Source organism: Chiloscyllium plagiosum, unplaced genomic scaffold (genome assembly GCF_037043375.1).
Source record: "Chiloscyllium plagiosum isolate Xiang-an unplaced genomic scaffold, Cpla_swu_hap1 HiC_scaffold_23, whole genome shotgun sequence".
NCBI lineage: Eukaryota > Metazoa > Chordata > Chondrichthyes > Orectolobiformes > Hemiscylliidae > Chiloscyllium > Chiloscyllium plagiosum.
The window spans coordinates 4,090,531-4,110,166 of NW_028270161.1; the positions used below are offsets into that span (position 1 = coordinate 4,090,531).

The 19,636-nt window shown below is 40.3% G+C and overlaps 1 protein-coding gene across 1 annotated transcript in view; it reads right to left on the reverse strand.

Moving 5' to 3' along the window:
• Positions 1–226: 226 nt before the first annotated feature.
• The window catches only part of hspa14 (heat shock protein family A (Hsp70) member 14), a 31,968-nt gene continuing 12,558 nt past the window's right edge, over positions 227–19,636 (reverse strand). Inside the window, exons 7-14 of the mRNA XM_087999329.1 lie at positions 18,120–18,224; positions 17,519–17,680; positions 17,262–17,417; positions 16,198–16,300; positions 12,729–12,944; positions 12,026–12,199; positions 6,309–6,379; positions 227–2,901 (exon numbers count right to left, since the gene is read on the reverse strand). Of these exons, the coding sequence (XP_087855455.1) occupies positions 2,823–2,901; positions 6,309–6,379; positions 12,026–12,199; positions 12,729–12,944; positions 16,198–16,300; positions 17,262–17,417; positions 17,519–17,680; positions 18,120–18,224 (1,066 nt within the window). The 3' untranslated portion in view covers positions 227–2,822. The remainder of the gene's footprint in view (positions 2,902–6,308; positions 6,380–12,025; positions 12,200–12,728; positions 12,945–16,197; positions 16,301–17,261; positions 17,418–17,518; positions 17,681–18,119; positions 18,225–19,636) is intronic.

Below are 19,636 nucleotides of genomic sequence, written 5' to 3' on the forward strand. Positions count from 1 at the left end.
TCAATGTTAAATACTGTCAGGTCAGGTACAGTGCGAGGGTAAAGGTAATTGCAATGATGTATCCTAACCTCCAAAATTCTCCTGCAACTATTCTGAAATTTTAGTTCTCACAGCCAGTTCTTTGATCGCTCTGTAAGGTGTTAAGTGTCACAGTGAGCAATCCTCTTGTACTAATGGAACTGGATTGAATCATACAAATTTGAGACTGATAAATTGCAAGATCAGAAATTGTTAGAGCACTTTAATAAATATGTCAAATGGGACATGGACCATCATACAGAACCAAATATAACTGGAATAACATTTACAGGTATATCTAAAGGTCTGAAGTATAAGGACAAATTCTGAAGAAGGATCACTGAACCTAAAATGTTAACTCTGCTTTCTCTCCAGAGTTGAGTGTGTGGTGCTGGAAAAGCAAAGCAGATCAGGCAGATCAAGGGCAGGAGAATCGACGTTTCAGGCATAAGCCCTTCATCAGGGCTCTTCACAGATGCGGACAGTTTCTCTGGCTATTTTGTTTTGTTTCTGATTTCCAGCATCCACAGTACTTCATTTTTTTTTGTTTATTGATCATGTTACTCTCTGTATGCAAATCCTATGTTAGATCTATAAAAGGTTCACCTGCTGTTCTCCCCCAGAAAGGCCTTGGGTTTTTAATCTGATTTCTCAGCCCCTCCTGGAGGTTGCCTGGTTGTGAAGTGGAGCACGTATCATGGACATTAACATATGAAGTCTCAAAGGAAAACCCTTCAAGAATATGGGTCAACCTCTAAGCTGCATTTAAAAGTGACCTAATAACTTGGTGATTGTGAACATCTTCAGTACAAGGTTGGTGAGCTTTGTGTATTTTCACAACACAGGCTGTACCACCTTGCGTCCAGTCATACGGTACCCAAAAGGAAGATGTTCACTTTGGGAATGCAAAATTGAGGCCGACTACTAACGCAAATATAGCATATTGTGGGAGAGAAAGCGAGGTCAACTAAACACCAAGCTCATGCCACATGATTTTTGAGGCTGGAAGATGGGATTGCTTTATACGTCTCAATGTACAGTATTTGCAGTGGTACGGGTCATGATTGTGTGGCAGAGATTGGATGGAGCACAGGGACATCTCCTGTTGCCTACAGTTCACAACATTCTGAATGACACAAATACCTGTATTGCAAATCCATGCCACAAGTACAGAAGCCTTTCTGAACAGCTTACACAACAGTTTATTAATATAGTTGTAATAGAAACAATATACAATATATACAGCAACAGACATGTCAGCAATGTAAGATGTTCCAGATCCTACATTCTCCCTTTTCAAGTGTCTTCACATAATTCCAACTAAAGGAATGAAAAGGAGTAACTAGTAAACAATGACCTGCAGATGCTGGGAATCTGAAACAAAACTGAAATTGCTGGAGAAACTCAACAGGTCTGGCAGCATCTGTGTGGAGAAAGCAGAGTTAACATTTTGGATCCAGTAACCCTTCATCAGAACTGATTGTAACTAGTGGCATAGACTCTGAAGACAAGGAAAGGGGCGGGGTGTGGGTGGGGAGAGAATGAGCAAGCAGATAGGTGAAGATGACAGCGCAGAGACAGTGAGAGAGAATGGCCCATTAACCTCTCATGTCCTCACTATCCAAGGCCCCAGACACACTTTCCAGGTGAAGTAATGATTCATCTGCACTTCAATCTATTGTATTCACTGCTTGCAATGTGCTTTCCTCTGCACTGGTGAGATGAAATACCTACTAGGCGATTGCTTTGCAGAGCACCTGCATTCTGCCCACAAAGGTGGTTGCATGGCGTTTCAACACCCCACCCTGTTCCCTGGCTAACATCTGTCTCAGGTTTGCTGCAGTGCTCCAGCAAAACTCAGCAGAAGCTGGAAGAACAGCACCTCATTTTTCACTTGGGGACCCTGCAGCCTCTAGGAGTCAATACTGAGTTCAATCATTTTCAGGCCTGAGCACCTTTTCCAATGTCCTTTACCCAGCCCCACACCCTAGGTCTTGCCATCACATGGGTTGCTTTCAGCACAGCCAACCCACTGTCACCCACTAACGCCCCCCATTACCAGTATCTCTTTCTCTCCAGCTCACCACTATCCATTCTTTTTTCCAACTGCTGTTCCCTTTCGCTGGGCTCCACCTCCTTTATCGTTGACTCCTTCCCCCACACTCGTGTCTTTAACATACCCTTGAAGGGCCGCTGGACCCAAAACATTGGCTCTGCTTTCTCTTCACAGATGCTGCCTGACTTGCTGAGTTTCGCCAGCAATTTCTGTTTTATTAAAGAAATAACTAAGTTTGCATGAAAATTTCACGTCTCACAGACAGTGGATTAATTTCTGGAATAAGAATTTCTTGGTAGATTACCGCACCCATCTAGACGCCAAGAAAACAAATTTTTATTTTTAAAAACAGTGCCAATTTTAAATTTACTCGAGTATTAAGTTTAATAACAATACCAAAGTCAATGAAAAATGAATGATTAGTTTCCCGGCAGCTGCTGTACAACCCAATGAGCATTTCCACCAGCAATTGCAGCACTTCTTTGCCATTTTATATTGCAATATCAAACCTGCATCAGTGCGTTTAAAGTTGGCTCAATATTCAATCCATAGTTCAGATTTTCTTACATAAAATAAAAACAACCAGAAGAACATTTAATCAGAGTCGAGAATGGGAGTAGATAATACTATTGGTGGGATCTCTTCATCAATCAAGGTGAGTACTTGTTGGGAACAGTGGTTTCAAGTAGGGGGTCTCATTCAACAATATGGATCTTGAGCTTCCAAGAGTTTGTTCCTTGTCAATTACCTACGATGCAGCATCAATGGTGATTGCCTCTGAAATTCCTGTTCCTTGCTCTGTACAAGTGATATGCAACGATCCATCCCTTTAAAAAAATATGTTGAATGAATGTTAGAATAGCAAACTGACTGAAAACTGATAGACAGTACCAATCTGGACTACTTATTCTTTGGAACTAGAACTGCGTTAGGAACATAGGAACAGGAGTAGGCCATTCAGCCCCTCGAGTCTGCTTCACCATTCAATGGGATCATGGCTGATCTGGTTGTGACCTCAGTTCCACATAACTCTCAACCCCCTTGTCATATGATACGACAATCACAGATGGAGGGAAAATGGTCACACACAGCAGGGACCATCAGCGGTTTAATGATGATACACTAATTTTACTAATGTTTTTCAGGTTACTTTAATTTTGAACCATCTTTCCTGTAAAAACTGCTCTTTCCCAGCGACTACTTATACGTGAATGATGTAAACATTAGTTAGGCCAACATTTGTAAAAAGCTATAATCAGCATTCTTGGAGCAGCAATTCTTTGTGCCATGTTTTACTGCCTCATTAAAATGCTTAAGGGAAGCATCAAGTTTGATTATATAGGCAAATACAGCTTAATGCCTTCTATCTATGCCACAAACCTGCATGTACATACAGCCAATTATTGCATATCTGAAACATTTTGAAAGTGATAAATTAACAATTCAGTTCGAAAGGTCACTAACACTTTGTTTGAACAGCCATTTAACTCCTTAAGTTCTACACAAGATATTATTTATCCATTAGAATGTACAAATGACAATCAAAAGCTGAGCAAAATTAAAAGAGGAAGTACGACAAGTGCCTAACAATGATCCTGCCCAAACAACAAACCTGCAATTTCATGTGATCTTTTACTACATACTTAGAACCACAGTCAACCACTTACCAATCATGAATCCTGTACATGTACTCAAAATGTAACTGCACAATGGAAAGGAAAGGAGATCCTCCTTTAGGAATCTGGGCCAAAAATGCACATCACTGTGACCTTTATAATAGATGGGAGGCAGCCAAGAACATTTTCCTGACCAACAATGCTTTCATTATAATGTGACCAAGTCTGGAGCCGTGACTGATTCAGAGACGAAAGCAGACAGTGGCAGACATTTACCATGATATTTCAGAAGGAGAATATTCCTATCACAAAGAAACAATTTAAAGGGAAGACCTACTTTCCGTGGTAAAATAAAGTAGTTAGGGAAAATATTGAACTTAAGGAAAGTGCATGTAACTGAAAACAAATGAGTTCCAGATAAGATATTGATCAGAATATGAAGAGTGGCATAGAATTACCAAAAGGCTAATAAGAACTAAGAACTTAGAATACAAGAGCAAACTAGCTAGAAATAGAAAAAGAGATACAAAGAGCTTCTGTATCTATTAAAAAAGGCAAAATAACACATTTAAGTGTTGGTTCACGTGAGAGAAAATGGAGAGTTAATTGTTAAAAATAAGGAAATGGTGGATGAAATCAACAAACATTTTGCTTCTGACCTCCCAAGAGGATAAAAACAGTCCATTAACAGAGGGGAACTCAGTAAACTTACAGCCCCAAAGGGGAAGCAGTACAAAACAAACTAATGGAGCTGTGGGCTGTCAAATCTCCAGGATCAGATGGACTGACTTCTGATAGAAGGCAGACTGATAAATGGACTGCATCTTAAAGGAGGCAGCTAATGAGATAGTAGAGTGCAGAGGTGTTAATTTTCTAAAACTGACTGCATTCAGGAAAGTTCCCATCAAATTGAAAAGCAGCAAGTAAAGCCCTTATTTTCACGAAGAAAGGCAAACAGGAAACCATATGCCAGACAGCCTGATATGTGTTGCCTAGGTGCTAGAATCTATAATTAAAGATTATTCAATGATTGAGGATTTCCAGATGGTAAAGTGCCACATCAATATTTTATGTGGAAAATATGTTTACGGTGTAATATATTAACATGAATAGAGTATGGACTGGCTGGCAGAAAACAGAGGGGAGACAGGTGTAGTGGTAATACCAGTGGACTAGCAACCCAGAACCCAAGCCTAATGGTCGGAGGACATGTGCTAGAATCCCATTATGGCAGAGGGAAAAGTTTGAATTCAATAAAAAAACCTGAACTTAAATACGAGCTTAATGATGGCGTGTAACCATCATCAATTGTTGTAAAGACCAATACAGCTTGCTAGTGTCCTTCAGATACCAGAAAGAAAGATGTTATTACTACACAGCCTGGCCCACGTAAGACTCCAGACCCATAACAATCAGGTTGACTCTTAACTGCACTCTTAAATGATCCAGCAAACCAGTCGCTTCCAAGCCAGTTAAGGGTGGGCAATAAATGCTGGCCTAGCCAGTGGTGTCCAAGACCCATGAACAGATAATAAAGAAGGCTTTTTGCCCAACTGACAGAATGTAATGAGTGGAATTCCACAGATGTCTGTGCTGAGGCCCCAACTTATTCCATTTGAATTCAGTGACTGAGAAGAGGAGAACAAGGACAGTGAGGAAGGTGCGTGTTGAAGAAGACACAAGCAGTTTGCAGATATATCTCGGTTGGTGCAGTGAGTAGTCAAAAATTTGGGCATCCTCGTGCAGAAATCACAAAAAGCTGGTGTACAGGTTCAGCAGGTAATAGGGATGGCAAGTGGAATGTTGGTCTTTAATTTAAATGGAGTATAAAAACAGGGAAGTCCTGTGAAAATGACACATGGCACTAGATAGAGCAAACCTGTATCTCCATACATGTGACAACAATAAATCAAATCAGATCAGACCAGAGGTACAGATCCTATTCCTTGTCAGGGCATAGGCACGCAGACTTGAACCTAGGGGCCAAGTACAACTGTCCATCAATAGAGTTCACGTTTTTTCCACTTTCACCATTTAGAACTCAGTAATATTGTTGGCAGTGGTAAGTGTTATGTACAATTGCAAATCTTTGCATTAAAAGCTGGTGTCTCTTGACTCACTTTAAACTCAGTTCAAATTTTAATCAATTTCCTCTTGCAGTATTATCTCCCAAACAAACAGTTCTTCCAGCTGCCCAAGTGGCTGAGGATTGGTGCAGATTTAAATCATAGCAATGAGAAAAGTCAAGGTTTAGTGACTGGTTTGTACTGAGTCAGTAATTCTCTACCTTGGCAGCATTTAGAGGAGCTACAGCATGGCATGCTGGATAGGAAAAGAAATAAACACACTAAGGGTTACCTTTCCTAAATGGTAATCAGAGAATCTTGCTGCAATCAAACAATAATATTTGGCTGAGACATCATACTTGAATGTCTCCGCACAGTCGCTAGCCATAAAAATGAAAAACAGCCCTAGGGACTGGGAGAAAAAGGGAGAATTATATTGAAAGATAATTGATGGCTATGGAATCACACATCTTTAGGACAGAAAGAAAAACTTGTTAAAATATCCCACAAAACACTCTCAAACTCTCCTAAAATAAACTTTGAAACACATACCTTTTCATGGTGAGAACAGAGAGAATGTCATGGTTGCCGTCTTCTTTCAGTTGTAAATCTTTGAGTACAATCTAATCAATGAAACAAAATTAAAACAATACTATAAAGGGTAGAATGGAGTATTTTAATCATATATCTGATCAAAATACTACAATTATTGCATAATAAACCACCCACTGTCTTCCCAGGTGTAAAACTGGTTTCATCTCCAGATTGTCCAAAACATGATACTTAATTCTACTTTTAAAACAGTATCTCAGGGGTCTGGACGATGCTGCAAATTGCGCAATCAGCAGCAAACGTTACCCACTTCTAACCTTACAATAGGAAAAAGGCCAGTCTCTGTGGAATTTGTTCTCCATTCAAATTTTATTGAAGAGACTCATTCTACCATTGTGCTTTTTCTATTTGCTTATTTCATCTGTATTTATTTACGTCAGCACAATGTACCGATGCTATTAGCAATATATTTGATTATTCTTTTTCTTTTTCACAGCTTGGGTTTAAAAAAAGTAAAAATGTGTTGCTGGAAAAGCGCAGCAGGTCAGGCAGCATCCAAGGAACAGGAAAATCGACATTTCGGGCATAAGCCCTTCTTCAGGAATGAGGAAAGTATGTCCAGCAAGCTAAGATAAAAGGTAGGGAGGAGGGACTTGGGGGAGGGGCTTTGGAAATGCGATAGTTGGAGAGAGGTCAAGGTGAGGGTGATAGGCCGGAGTGGGGTGGGGGGGAAGAGGTCAGGAAGATGATTGCAGGTTAGGAAGGCAGTGCTGAGTTCGAGGGATTTGACTGAGACAAGGTGGGGGGAGGGGAAATGGAGAAATCCGAGTTCATCCCTTGGGGGTGGAGGGTTCCCAGGCAGAAGATGAGGCGCTCTTCCTCCAACCGTCGTGTTGCCATGGTCTGGCGATGGAGGAGTCCAAGGACCTGCATGTCCTTGGTGGAGTGGGAGGGGGAGTTAAAGTGTTGGGCTACGGGGTGGTTGGGTTGGTTGGTCCAGGTGTCCCAGAGGTGTTCTCTGAAACGTTCCGCAAGTAGGCGGCCTGTCTCCCCAATATAGAGGAGGCCACATCAGGTGCAGCGGATGCAATAGATGATGTGTGTGGAAGTGCAGGTGAATTTGTGGCAGATATGGAAGTGTCCCTTGGGGCCTTGGAGGGAAGTAAGGGGGGAGGTGTGGGCGCAAGTTTTGCATGCAACACGACTTTAAAAAAAGTAAAACAATTTGTATTTCCAGAACTTCAGCTGGAATAGCAAACAAGATGTCTTACTTAAGGTGCTTGTGTTCAAAAAACAACTTTTCCAGATAGGGTTCCTTGCCTTTTATATGACCTCCGTTATTGTATATAATTACATGGTTACAAGGACAGCAGAAGATCAGCACACAGCATCACTGGATTCACCAATTACACTTTATTTTACAGCTATATCTTAGCTTCGCTCTACACCTTCCTTTGCCAGCTCAATTGGGAAAAAAGACCATCACATCAACAAACAATAAATAATAAAAACAAGTAAACTCTGGAAGGAAACAACTCTTGGTCCACAAATGCCAAACACTGGAACAACTGTCTAACAGAAATAGAGTAATCAAAACCTAAACTGAACTAGCATCCCTTTTGGAAATAAAACATACATTGGTCATGTTATTTATGAGTTTTAGCTACAACAGCATGCCAAAATCTAGTCACCTGCAATGTTAACCTTGCCCTTGATAATAGAAATTTTTTTTCCATCTACACTGTGCAACAAAATCATGAACTCACTTTTCATACATAGAATCAGCATTTTACTAGACATAATCCAGAGGAAATCTTCAGAATTCATCGAATGAACACTTGTAATAATTTTGTTTTTTTAAAGCCAGTCAGGTCTGGATAGTTGTTGGCAGCTACAACAAACTGATTAAAATCAGCATTCTTGTGCAAACCTGCTATTGCACTGGAAGCAAAGAAAAAGGGGCGGGGAGGGTGACTGCAAAACATAAATGTTCCAAAATTCCCTGACAACCTCAGCAATTAATGACAACTTAGTGAGTTTAATTCCAAAGACATGCATCCTACTAAAAAGACAGACAGATGGGTGGGGTGGGTTGCTTGCCTTCTTAATAAGAAATGAAATTAAATCGATGTGAAGATCAAGAGAAGCTGGATAGACTGGGACTTTTTTCACCAGAGTGTAGGAGGTTGAGAGGTTACCTTGTAGAGGTTTATAAAATCATGAAGGGTATAGATAAGGTAAACGGCAGGTGTTTTTGTTTTCCCCCAGGGTGGGCAAGTTCATGACTTGGGAGCGTATTTTTAAGGTGAGAGGAGAAAAGTTTAACAAAAGACATGAGAGGCAATTTTTCTTATACAGACAGCAGTTCGTGTGTGGAATGAACTTCCAGAGATGGATGCGGGTACAGTTACAGTGTTTAAAAGACATTTGGATAAATTCATGACTAGAAAATGTTTGGAGGGATATGGGCAGGTGCAACTAGTTTAGTCTGGGATTATGTTATGCATGAACTGGTTGGACTAAAAGGTCTGTTTCTGTGCTTTAGGACTCTAAGTGATCTGAGGTGAGAAAGTGCAGAATCTGCGGACATACAGATGAGGAACCACAAAGGGAAAAAAAACCCCGAATGAGAGTGGTGTATGGGCCTCCTAGCAGTAGTCCAGATGTGGGGAAGAAAATAAAACCAGGAGACAGAAAATGCATGCAAGAAAGGCACTATTACAGGGTCTATTGAGGGACTTCAATATGCAGGTGGACTAGGAAAATCAGGGTGGTTGTGATCTCAAGAAAAGGAACTTATGGAATATTTACAGGATGGTTTCTCTGGAGCAGCTTGTGGTTGAGCCCATGGGAACAGGCAATTCTGCATTTGGTGATGCGTAATGAGGCAGACTTGATTAGGGAGTTGAAGATGAAGGAACCCCGAGGGGACAGTGACCACAATACGATAAAATTCATCGAGGGTTGAGGGGGAGAAATTAGAATCAGATGTAACGGTATTACAGCTAAGTAAAGTTAACTACAAAGTCATGAGGGAGGAGCTGACCAGAATTGATTGGAAAGAGAGTCTATCACAGAAGATAGTGGAGCAGAGTAATTCAGGAGGTACAGCAGAAGTTCATCTTAAGGAACATGAAACATACTAAGGCAAGGACAACCATGGCTGACAAGGGATCTCAGGAACAGCAAATACATAAGAGAAAAAGCATACAATGTTGTGAAGCCAAAGGATTGGAAAACCTTTCAAAGATCAGTAGAGGATAACTAAAAAGTAACAGGGCCGGGGGGGGGAGACACACACAACATGAGGGTAAAAAAGAGACAAGAAATTTTTACACTATATAAAAAGGTGACAGGAGTGATCACTGGACTGGGGCAGCATGGTGGCTCAGTGGTTAGCACTGCTGCCTCACAGCGCCAGAGACTTGGGTTCGATTCCAGCCTCAGTTGACTGGAGTTTGCACATTCTCCCTGTGTCTGTGTGGGTTGCCTCTGAGTGCTCCAGTTTCCTCCCACAATCCAACAATTTGCAGGTTAGGTGAATTGGCCGTGCTTCATTTCCCGTAGCGTTAGGTGCATTGGGGAAGTGAGTCTGGGTGGGTTACTCTTCAGAGGATCAATGTGAACTTGTTGGGCCAAATGGCCTGTTTCCATACTGTAGGGAATCTAATCTAAAAATAAATTAGCCTAGAGAAGTAGTAATAGGGAAACCATGAAATGATGGACAAACTGAATAGGTACTCTGCATTAATTTACAGTGAAAGACACCGGTAGCATACCAGAACTTCAAAAGATTCAGGGGGCAGAGGTGAGTGCAGTGGCCATTACTATGGAGCACATACTGTGGAACTGGAAAGGCCTGAGGTGGATAAGTCACCTGGACCAGATGGACTAATCCCAGAGTTATGAAGGAGATAGATGAAGAAATTATGAAGGCACTAGTGCTGATCTTTCAGGAATTAGTGGAGTCAGAGAGGATCCCAGGGGATTGGAAAATGGCTAATGTAATGTCTATTTAAGAAGGAAGGGAGGTAGAAGGGAACTTAACAGCCAGTTAGCCTGTCCCTGATCGTTGGTAAGGTTTGAGAGTCCATTATTATGGATGAGATTGCGGACTACTTGGAAGTACACGGTCAGAGTCAGCACAGCTTCATCAAGGGAAGGTCATGCTTGAAAGATCTGTTAGAATTCTTTGAGGTGGTAATGAGCAAGTTAGACAAAGGAGAGCCAGCAGTAGTGATCTATTTGGATTTCCAGAAGGCCTTTGACAAGGTGCTACATAGGAGGCTGCTAAATAAGACAAGAGCCCACGGTGTTATGGACAAGGTACTGGTATTGATAGAGGACTGGCTGACTGGCAGAGACTAAGAGCGCGGATAAAGGGGCTCATTTTCAAGCTGGTGACTGGTACGGTTCCTCAGGAATAAGTATTGGGACTGCAGCTATTCACATGAACAATGTGAATGAAGAAACTGAGGGCACTGTTGTGAAGTTTGCAGATGACACAAAGGTATGTGGAGAGGCAGGTAGTGTTGAGCGAGCGGGGAGGCTGCTGAAGGACTTGGACAACTTAAGAGTGCGCAAAGAAGTGGCTGACAGAATACAATGTGGAAAAGCATGAGATATATACTTTGGTAGGAAGAATAGAGGCATAGACTATTTTCTTAATAGGAAAAGGCTTTGGAAATCTGAAGCACAAAGGGACATAGGTATCCTGGTTCATGATTCTCAAGGTTAACAGACAGATTCAGATAGCAGTCAGGAAAGAAAATGAGAAGGGCCAGAATACAAGAGTAGAGATGTATGGTTGAGGCTGTATAAAACTCTGGTCAGATTGCACTTGGAATATGGTGAGCAGTTTTGGGCCTCCTATCTAAGGAAGGATGCGCTGACCTTGGAGGGGGTCCAGAGGAGCTTTACATTATTTATGTTAATTTACCGTTAAATTAACCTGTTGGACTACGTATAACTGGACAAGAGGATGAGGACAAGGTCAGTTCAGGCTTGGTGATGAAATCCAAAATCAAACAGTTTGCCAAACCTAGGTGCCTAAGGTGGCCCAGTAAAAAAAAACTCATTAGCATCTGCGGAAATATAGCTTCACACAACATGGAGGCTTTTGTTTTCCAAAAAGTATCAAGTGCTGTGAGAGTTTTCTGCCTCTCCTCTTTCACAATTTCTCTCTTCCAGATTTTCAGAAGGCTTGTTTAAGAGTAGATTTGTGGCCCCTCAATTCTGCTCAACAATTCAATAAGATCATGCCTGATCTGCGGCTCAGTGGTTAGCACTGCTGGCTCAGAGCACCAGGATCCCGGGTTCAATCCCAGCCTCGGGTGACCGTCTGTGTGGAGTTTGCACATTCTCTCCATGTCTGTGTGGGTTTCCTCCCACAATCCAAAGATGTGCAGGTCAGGTGAATTGGCCATGCTAAATTGCCCCATTAGTGTTAGGTCAATTGATCAGAGGGAAATAGGATGGGTGGGTTACTCTTTGGAGGATTGGTGTGGACTGGTTAGGCCGAAGGGCCTGTTTCCACACTGTTCGGGAATCTAACATAATCTTAAATCTAATTCCTCACAGAATACCCCAAACCTCTTGATTTCTTTACATCTGAAGAATCTTTTCAATCCCAACCTTCCTTGTGCTCTTTGACAGAGTGCGCACATCCTTCTGGAGTACAGAATTATTACAGTAAAGACTCAAAGTAAAACACTGACCTGTGCTAATTTGTTTCTTTCTGTCTCACAACCTTTCTCCGCAGACTCATACAGTTCAAGGCAGACAGAAGAAACATTTCCTGGTGCTTGAAAAGCATGATGTTTTCTTGCTGGTAATGGAGTACCTGATGGAAACACCACCTTATATGTGTCAGATCCAGACTCATCACTCTCCTACAGGAAAGTAAAAGGATAAAATAATATACAAGCAACTGGCAATAATGGTTAAACAATGATTTTACTGCATTATTAGAATTGTTTACAAGATAAAGCATCTTGAAATCTTGATTTTTTTTTAAAAACTAGAGAAAGTAATTGCTTCATCAAAGCAATATAGGATAATATTCATAATAAAAATATTGAGCACAATCTGATTCCTCTGTAAGCCAGATTTAATAATTTGCAGCTGAAACTTCAACAATGGATTAAATATTACACTGTGAAAGGTTATGGATACTCATTTTTGCAAGTGAAACAGTAACATGAAGGGCAGCACAGTTATCAGATCGAAAGGACACCACTACAGGCAAATGACAAATAAATATACATTCTGTAATGCACTGGTTTTCATTAAAACTGTTCGTAAATCATAGGGTGTCAACTGTAAGTTACACAGATAGGTGTTTGGAGAATTAGATACGGCATTGAAAACTCATTAAAGACGTTTTTTGCGCCTGGAATCACAGATATCAGATTTTAATACCTTAGCAACAATGTTGCGTGCAGAGCACTCCACAATTACAGATTCTTCTTCCAATGAACTGTTCTCCTTCCCTAGTAGCAATGCAGCCTCAATAGCTGCACCAACAGCTATCACTTCATCTGAGGGGATGGAATTTAACAGATCAACATCTGGGAACAGATCTCGAATCATTTGCTGCAATTTTGGAATACGTGCAGAGCCACCACAAAGAACAACCTAAAAAGAATGAAAGATACTACATTAACACGCAAGGAATTACTCAAAAGGTGCTGGAATCTGGAATGGATTACATGGGAGGGAGTTAAGATGGGAAACCTCAAACTTTAAACAGTACTTGGAGAAGCATGTAATAACATTCAAAGGTATGGGCCAAGTGTTAGAAAGTGGGATTAGTGTAGGTTTCAAATAGTTTTTGATGGGGCAGACTCGATGGACCATGGAGCTTCCACTATACTACATGATTCTAATTAGAACAAACAAATTTATTCTGAGTTGGGGGTGGGGTGGGTTTTGGTGGTGATTGTTGAGGACAGTGTGGGAGCTTCTAACATTTTCCCTATGGCAGATGTTAAGCTAATTGGCCCATAGTTTCCTGGTTTCTGTTTCAATTCCTTTTTGAATATAGTAGTCATATTTGCTATTTTGCAACCTTAAAAGAAGTGATGAGTGAGATAGCTGAAGCATTGCTTTTAATTTTCTAAAATGCCCTCGATAGAAAAAAGGGTTAAAAACTGTTATTAAATTTATAGCTGAACACTTGGATAAGTTCAAGGTGATCAGAGACAGAGTTAACATGGTTTCGTGAAAGGGAAATCATGTTTAAACAATTTATTAGAGCATTTGAGGAAGTAATAAGTGTTGTGGATAAAGGGGGATTTTCCAGAAGGTATTTAATAGGATGCTGCAAAGGATATTGTGGAAAATAAAAGCTCATTGCATAGGGAGAAGGGTAGGTGTGGAGAGGGTATTTCCACTGTTTACAATAAGACCAGATGCAATTTATTTGACAGCAAAGCATGCTTGGAAGGCTGAATGGCATACTCCTGTTTCTATTTTGTATGCTAACTACAGCATCCAACATTTTGACATTTCTAAGTTTTAAATCAGGTTTCAAACAAACAGGGGGGTTCATTGTGTCCTACAGATATTTATGTAAAAATCAGCAACAGTAACAGATATGTTGCTGTGGAAATTTGCCATGTAGAAATTGGCATTTGGGTTTCATACATTACAATAGTGACGACATTTCAAGAGTCCTACATGGACTGTAAAGTATTTTTGTGATACAAGAAATGTCATTTAATATATATTTTAATTTCATTTATGTTTGACCTTGGATTTTTGCATTTGTGCATTTGAACTCATGGCATATGACGTTTCTGTGCATTTGAAGGAGTTTAATGATTAACTTGCAAGTATTTCTGTAGCAATAGTGATTTTAAAATAAAGTGCAAGAATGGTAGTTTTGAAGGCGCATAGGAATGTTTATGTTGGGAGAGTCAATGAGCAAACAAAATAAAATGTAGTGCATTGGAACAGTCTGGAAGCTGTTGGGCTTAGACTCAGGCTTGAAACAAAAGCTTTGGGCAAGACTTAGCTTTGGAAAAGTATTAAATTAATGATATTTAACATGATCACTGCTCAACATCTGATCACTGTAGTAATCAAAGCCACATACAAATTGCTTTAAGTGAAGAGTTGGATTGGAATGCTTGGAGAGTCTACATGAATAGCTGGAACTAAAACTAGCCAAACACACTCAGTATTGTACACTTCCTTCAATTAAATCTGATTGTACACTCTGGTGTTATTGAAATTAACTTTTTTTTTTCAGTAGAGAGAGGGGACTATTTACACTAGCCCTAAAATTAGAGCGAGTCAGAACTTTATTTTTATTGCCTTTTCCACATCCATTAAGCACTATTGAGGTTCTTCAACTCAGTAACGTAAGTAACAGGATTTCCTAAAGTGTTTTCTTGAGCACATAACCTATCAATTTTTTTTCAGATTAGATTACTTACAGTGTGGAAACATGCCCTTCGGCCCAACAAGTCCACACCGACCCGCCGAAGTACAACCCACCCATACCCCTACATTTACCCCTTACTTAACACTACGGGCAATTTAGCATGGCCAATTCACCTAACCTGCACATTTTTTTTGAACTGTGGGAGGAAACCGGAGAACCCGGAGGAAACCCACGCAGACACAGGGAGAACGTGCAAACTCCACACAGTCAGTCGTCTGAGGCGGGAATTGAACACGGGTTTCTGGCGCTGTGAGGCAGCAGTGCTAACCACTGTGCCACCGTGCCATCAATGATACATCATGTCTATTAATAACATAAGAGATTAATATTATCTTACAAATAACAAATATTTTCCTTTATAACTATTACTTTCAAAAAGGATGTGCACACATAAATAGCAATCATGTTTTCAACAAATTGGCACAATAGGCCAAGTCATTTTACTTCTGAGACTTGGATAATTTCCGTCCCCGACCTTTGGATAGATGTTTGCTTTGTGTATTGACTATGACCATCTGTTTCCCATATTGCCCTCTATTTGTTTTTGGAGGGGAGGGGAAGACAGGAGTGTATGCCCACTGCATGGTCAGAGTGTCACATCAGCAGAGGTCCAATTGTTCATGTTTTCCTCATCTCACACTGAACATGTGTTGCTTGTTTCTGAGGTTGAGGCTAGCATATAGAGAACCAGACTGGAACAGTTTAATTGCAGAAAGCCTCACATCAAAATAATCTAACAGTGCTACGACTGGCATTGAATAAAAGCTACTCTGAATGGCCACCTTAGAGGTCACAAGAATGGATGGCAAAGTAACTATGATTGTGGGATAGTTGGGGTTGTTTCCTGCCTTTTGATGGAGCAAAACAAATAAGTTACTTTGAATCCACTGTATGCTATATTAAGAGCACGTCATGTTATTAAAGAGTGCTTTACAAAAGAAATGGGAACAGTTTCTTTAGATTAGCATCCATTCACATAATGTCAACATAACCGGATTGATTTATATGTACACAAGTTGTTACAGTGTAGATTTATGAGCAAGATTTATGCTAATGTTGATTTGGTATGATTAGTATGGATGTTAGGTAAGGAGTAGTTATTCACAAGTTGATTATTGTGATGATTTTATACAATGCGAGAACGTTTCAAATAAATATGTTCTCTATGAATATTAAAGTCTATACTGCTTAAACCAACTGTACATTCATCTGTGGCAGGAGTATTTTACTGGCATAAAACAACATAGATTTATGACCTTTAGCAGCAAAAAAATACAGAATATTTATCACTCCCATTATTCTGTATTGACAAGTGAAAGAGAGAGCAGTAGAACCTGGAGGTAGTTCAGTGGGTCTTTTGCCTTGCTAACTGGAAGCTTGACAAAGTTTGAAATTCAAGGGTTAGGTCAACATTTATTGTTAAGCATCTCCAATGCAAACCTTAGATATTTCACCTCTGGAGAGTCCAGCTTCTTCTACAAGCTTCTGAATAGGTTGAACACTTTGAATGAACAATGCAGAACATACAGATTCAAATCTTGCTCTGAAAAAAATTAAAATAAAAAGACAGCCTGCTGCCCATAAAAAATTTCAAATTCTAGAGTACACCGCAGCTTTATTGAGTTGTAAAATGTTAGATAGCTTCTAGATTTGTTGCTCATGGAAAGAATAGTCATATAAAACCCAGCTCGTGTACTTCAGTTTAATATCGTACTTCATTCAAGTTAACCATAAAAATTGCTTCAAAATGGCTATAGGTTTATAAGTGAGGATAATGTTGAAATGTTCAATCAGAAAAATCTAGCCTAACAGTAAGAAGGTTAATTACTAACAGAAAACACTGTCTTCTTTCATTGGTGCTTGGATCAAAGGAGATCGAGGGAAGATTCAAAATTGTGAGTCCTCACAGAATGGATAAAGAGGATTTACTTTATAGCAAAGTGCTCAATAACCAGGGCATTGTTATGAATGTGAGATTTTATAAGACTAAGTTTAAAAACTGTCAATTTCATTGAAGCTAGAATGAAGAGATGAAAGGAAGGATCAGGTGACCTATTCAGAAGTCAGCCTCACAACAGGAGTCGGTGGCTTGGTTTCCATGGAGATGGGGTGAGGGGTGGTGCTAGCCAACAGACTTGCTGAGCAATCAACTTTCAGACTCCAGAAGAGTTGTTAAAGCTGCCATAACTAGTCATGGGTTCGGAAACGGAGCCACAGCTGCTCAATACCAATCCAGAATTAACTAAGAGTGCAAAGTGTCCCTTTTTCTCAAATTGTAACAAGCCTTCTAGGAAATAAGTAGCTAGAAAATGCAGGCACCAAGGAAATTGAACATTAAAACCTCTAGAACAATACACTAGAGATGGAAGCCTTTCATCTCAGTCTCTGGTGTTTGGTGCTGTCGAGCTAGAAGCTTCATATAGAGGTCTAATATTACAATAATTGGTCTACTAATAAGGTTCAACATCAACACGTCTCTTGGCCTCTCACAACTAAATACATACCTGGATATACTGCAGTCAAAATCTAAGCCTTCATGAAGTGAATCTAAAAAACAGTTGGAACTTCCCAAAGTTGACAATGTGTGCTTCGCAACTTCAGCACTATTAATAAGTTTCATCATGGCTCTCGTATTGCTCTTAACATCGTGCTTAAACAATCTGTTATAAAATAAAAAGTTTAGAATTTCATTCTTGCAGAAGTGGAGTCAGTGTTGAAAGTGATCCAACATTATCTCTATTTCTTCTGTATAAGCTCTTACCTCTGGAATTCTGAAGCTAAATAGAGTGCCAATGCTTCCGTGAAACACTCTCCTCCTATGCTGTCATCAGTATGTGAGGCAAGGACTCTGTACATGCCACTATTTATCTCTACTATTGTAACAGATAGTGATGATCCACCAAGTTTGTAAACCAGTGCATTACTATACACGGATAGAGAAAAAGATAAAATTACATGAAAACTGTATATTCCATTGCTTATCTCGCACAAAATGAGTTTACTCAACTGAAAGCCAGAAATAGTTGGGTTACATAACCAAACTCAATGTTTAAGTGCAGATAATCACATTGCTTTGAACAATTAAACTGAATGAGATACTATCCCTGAGATTATACAGCAGCTCTATTAGAGCCCATCAGCAGATTTAGTTTGTGGCTGAATCATCTAATGAAAATGTCAATTAATTAAAAAATAATACATGTATAAATCCCATTTCAATTCACAAAATTGTAAATAACACAAAGTAATATGAAGTATGGCAATGCAAATATTTATAGAACTAAAACTAACCATTCCATGACATCTAGTGAATTAAAATGCTTCAAGTAAAAGTACACCATTAAAATATCAAAATACACCACCTCTTCTCAGTAGGTGACTCCTGTCCAACTCCAAATGCAAGAAGAGCTGCTGCAGGTTCATGAACCAATCGCAAGACATTGAAACCAGCTGCTTGGGCTGCCTGTCTACAAAACAAAGCATATAGGACATAGTCTGACACAGATGGTTCAATAATGAAAATCTCCAATCAAAGAAAGAGTGCTGGAAATCTGTTTCCTCCCCGAAATAGGGGTTAGTTAATTACTAAGATAGCTACTTATTAACTATAGTAGACGAGGCAGTGATGACAAGAACAGAGGAGGTTCTCGTCAAAAGGAAGAAGGCAGCTTACGTAAGGTGGAGGTAGCAAGGGTCAAGCACAATTTTAGAGGTTTACAGGCTTGCTAGGAAGGAGCTCAAAAATGGACTGAGGAAAGCCAGGAGGGGACACGAAAAAGACTTGGCAAGAAAGATTAGGGAGAACCCAAAAGCATTTTACTCATACATGAGGAATAAGAGAATTATCAGGGAGAAGGTAGGGTTGATCAGGGATAGCGGAGGGTACTTGTGCGTGGAGTCTGAGCAGATAGGGGAAGCCCTAAATGAGTTTTTTGCTTTGGTTTTCACGAAGGAAAGGTACTTTGTTGTGAATGAGAACTGTGAGGAGCTGGGATATGGGCTTCAACAGACCAAGATTAAGGAAGTTGATGTGCAAGAAATTTGGCTAACATTAAGATTGATAAGTCCCCAGGGCCAGACCAGATTTATCCTGAGTTGCTCCAAGAAGCGAGAAAGGAGGTTGCTAAGCCGCTGAAGATCTTTGCTTCCTCACTCTCCATGGGAGTCATACCAGAGGATTTGAAGGAGGCGAAAGGTGCTCCTCTTTTCAAGAAGGGGAATAGGGAAATCCCTAGCAATTACAGACCAGTTAGTCTTACATCTGTGGTCAACAAAGTTTTGGAAAGAATTCTGAGGGATAGGATTTATGACTATTTGGAAAAGCACAATATGATTAAAGGCAGTCAGCATGGCTTTGTGAGGGGCAGATCATGCCTCACAAATCTTATTGAGATCTTTGAGGAGGTGATGAGACATGTTTACAAAGGTCATGCAGTGGATGTGGGGTACATGGACTTCAACAAGGCATTTGACAAGGTTCCTGACCATAGGCTCATTCATAAAGTCAGGAGGTATGGGATACAGGAGATTTGGCTATCTGGATTCAGAATTGGCTGGCTGACAGAAGGCAGAGAGTGGTGGTGGATGGAAAGTATTCTGCCTGGAGGTCAGTGGTGAGTGGCGTCCCGCAGGGCTCTGTTCTTTGGACTCTGCTCTTTGTAGTTTTTATAACTGACTTGGATGAGGAGGTTGAGGGGTGGGTTAGTAAGTTTGCTGATGATACAAAGGTTGGAGGTGCCGTTGATAATATCAAGGGCTATTCATAGAGTCATAGAGATGTACAGCATGGAAACAGATCCTCCGGTCCAACCCGCCCATGCCTACCTGATATCCCAACCCAATATAGTCCCACCTTCCAGCACCCGGCCCATATCTCTCC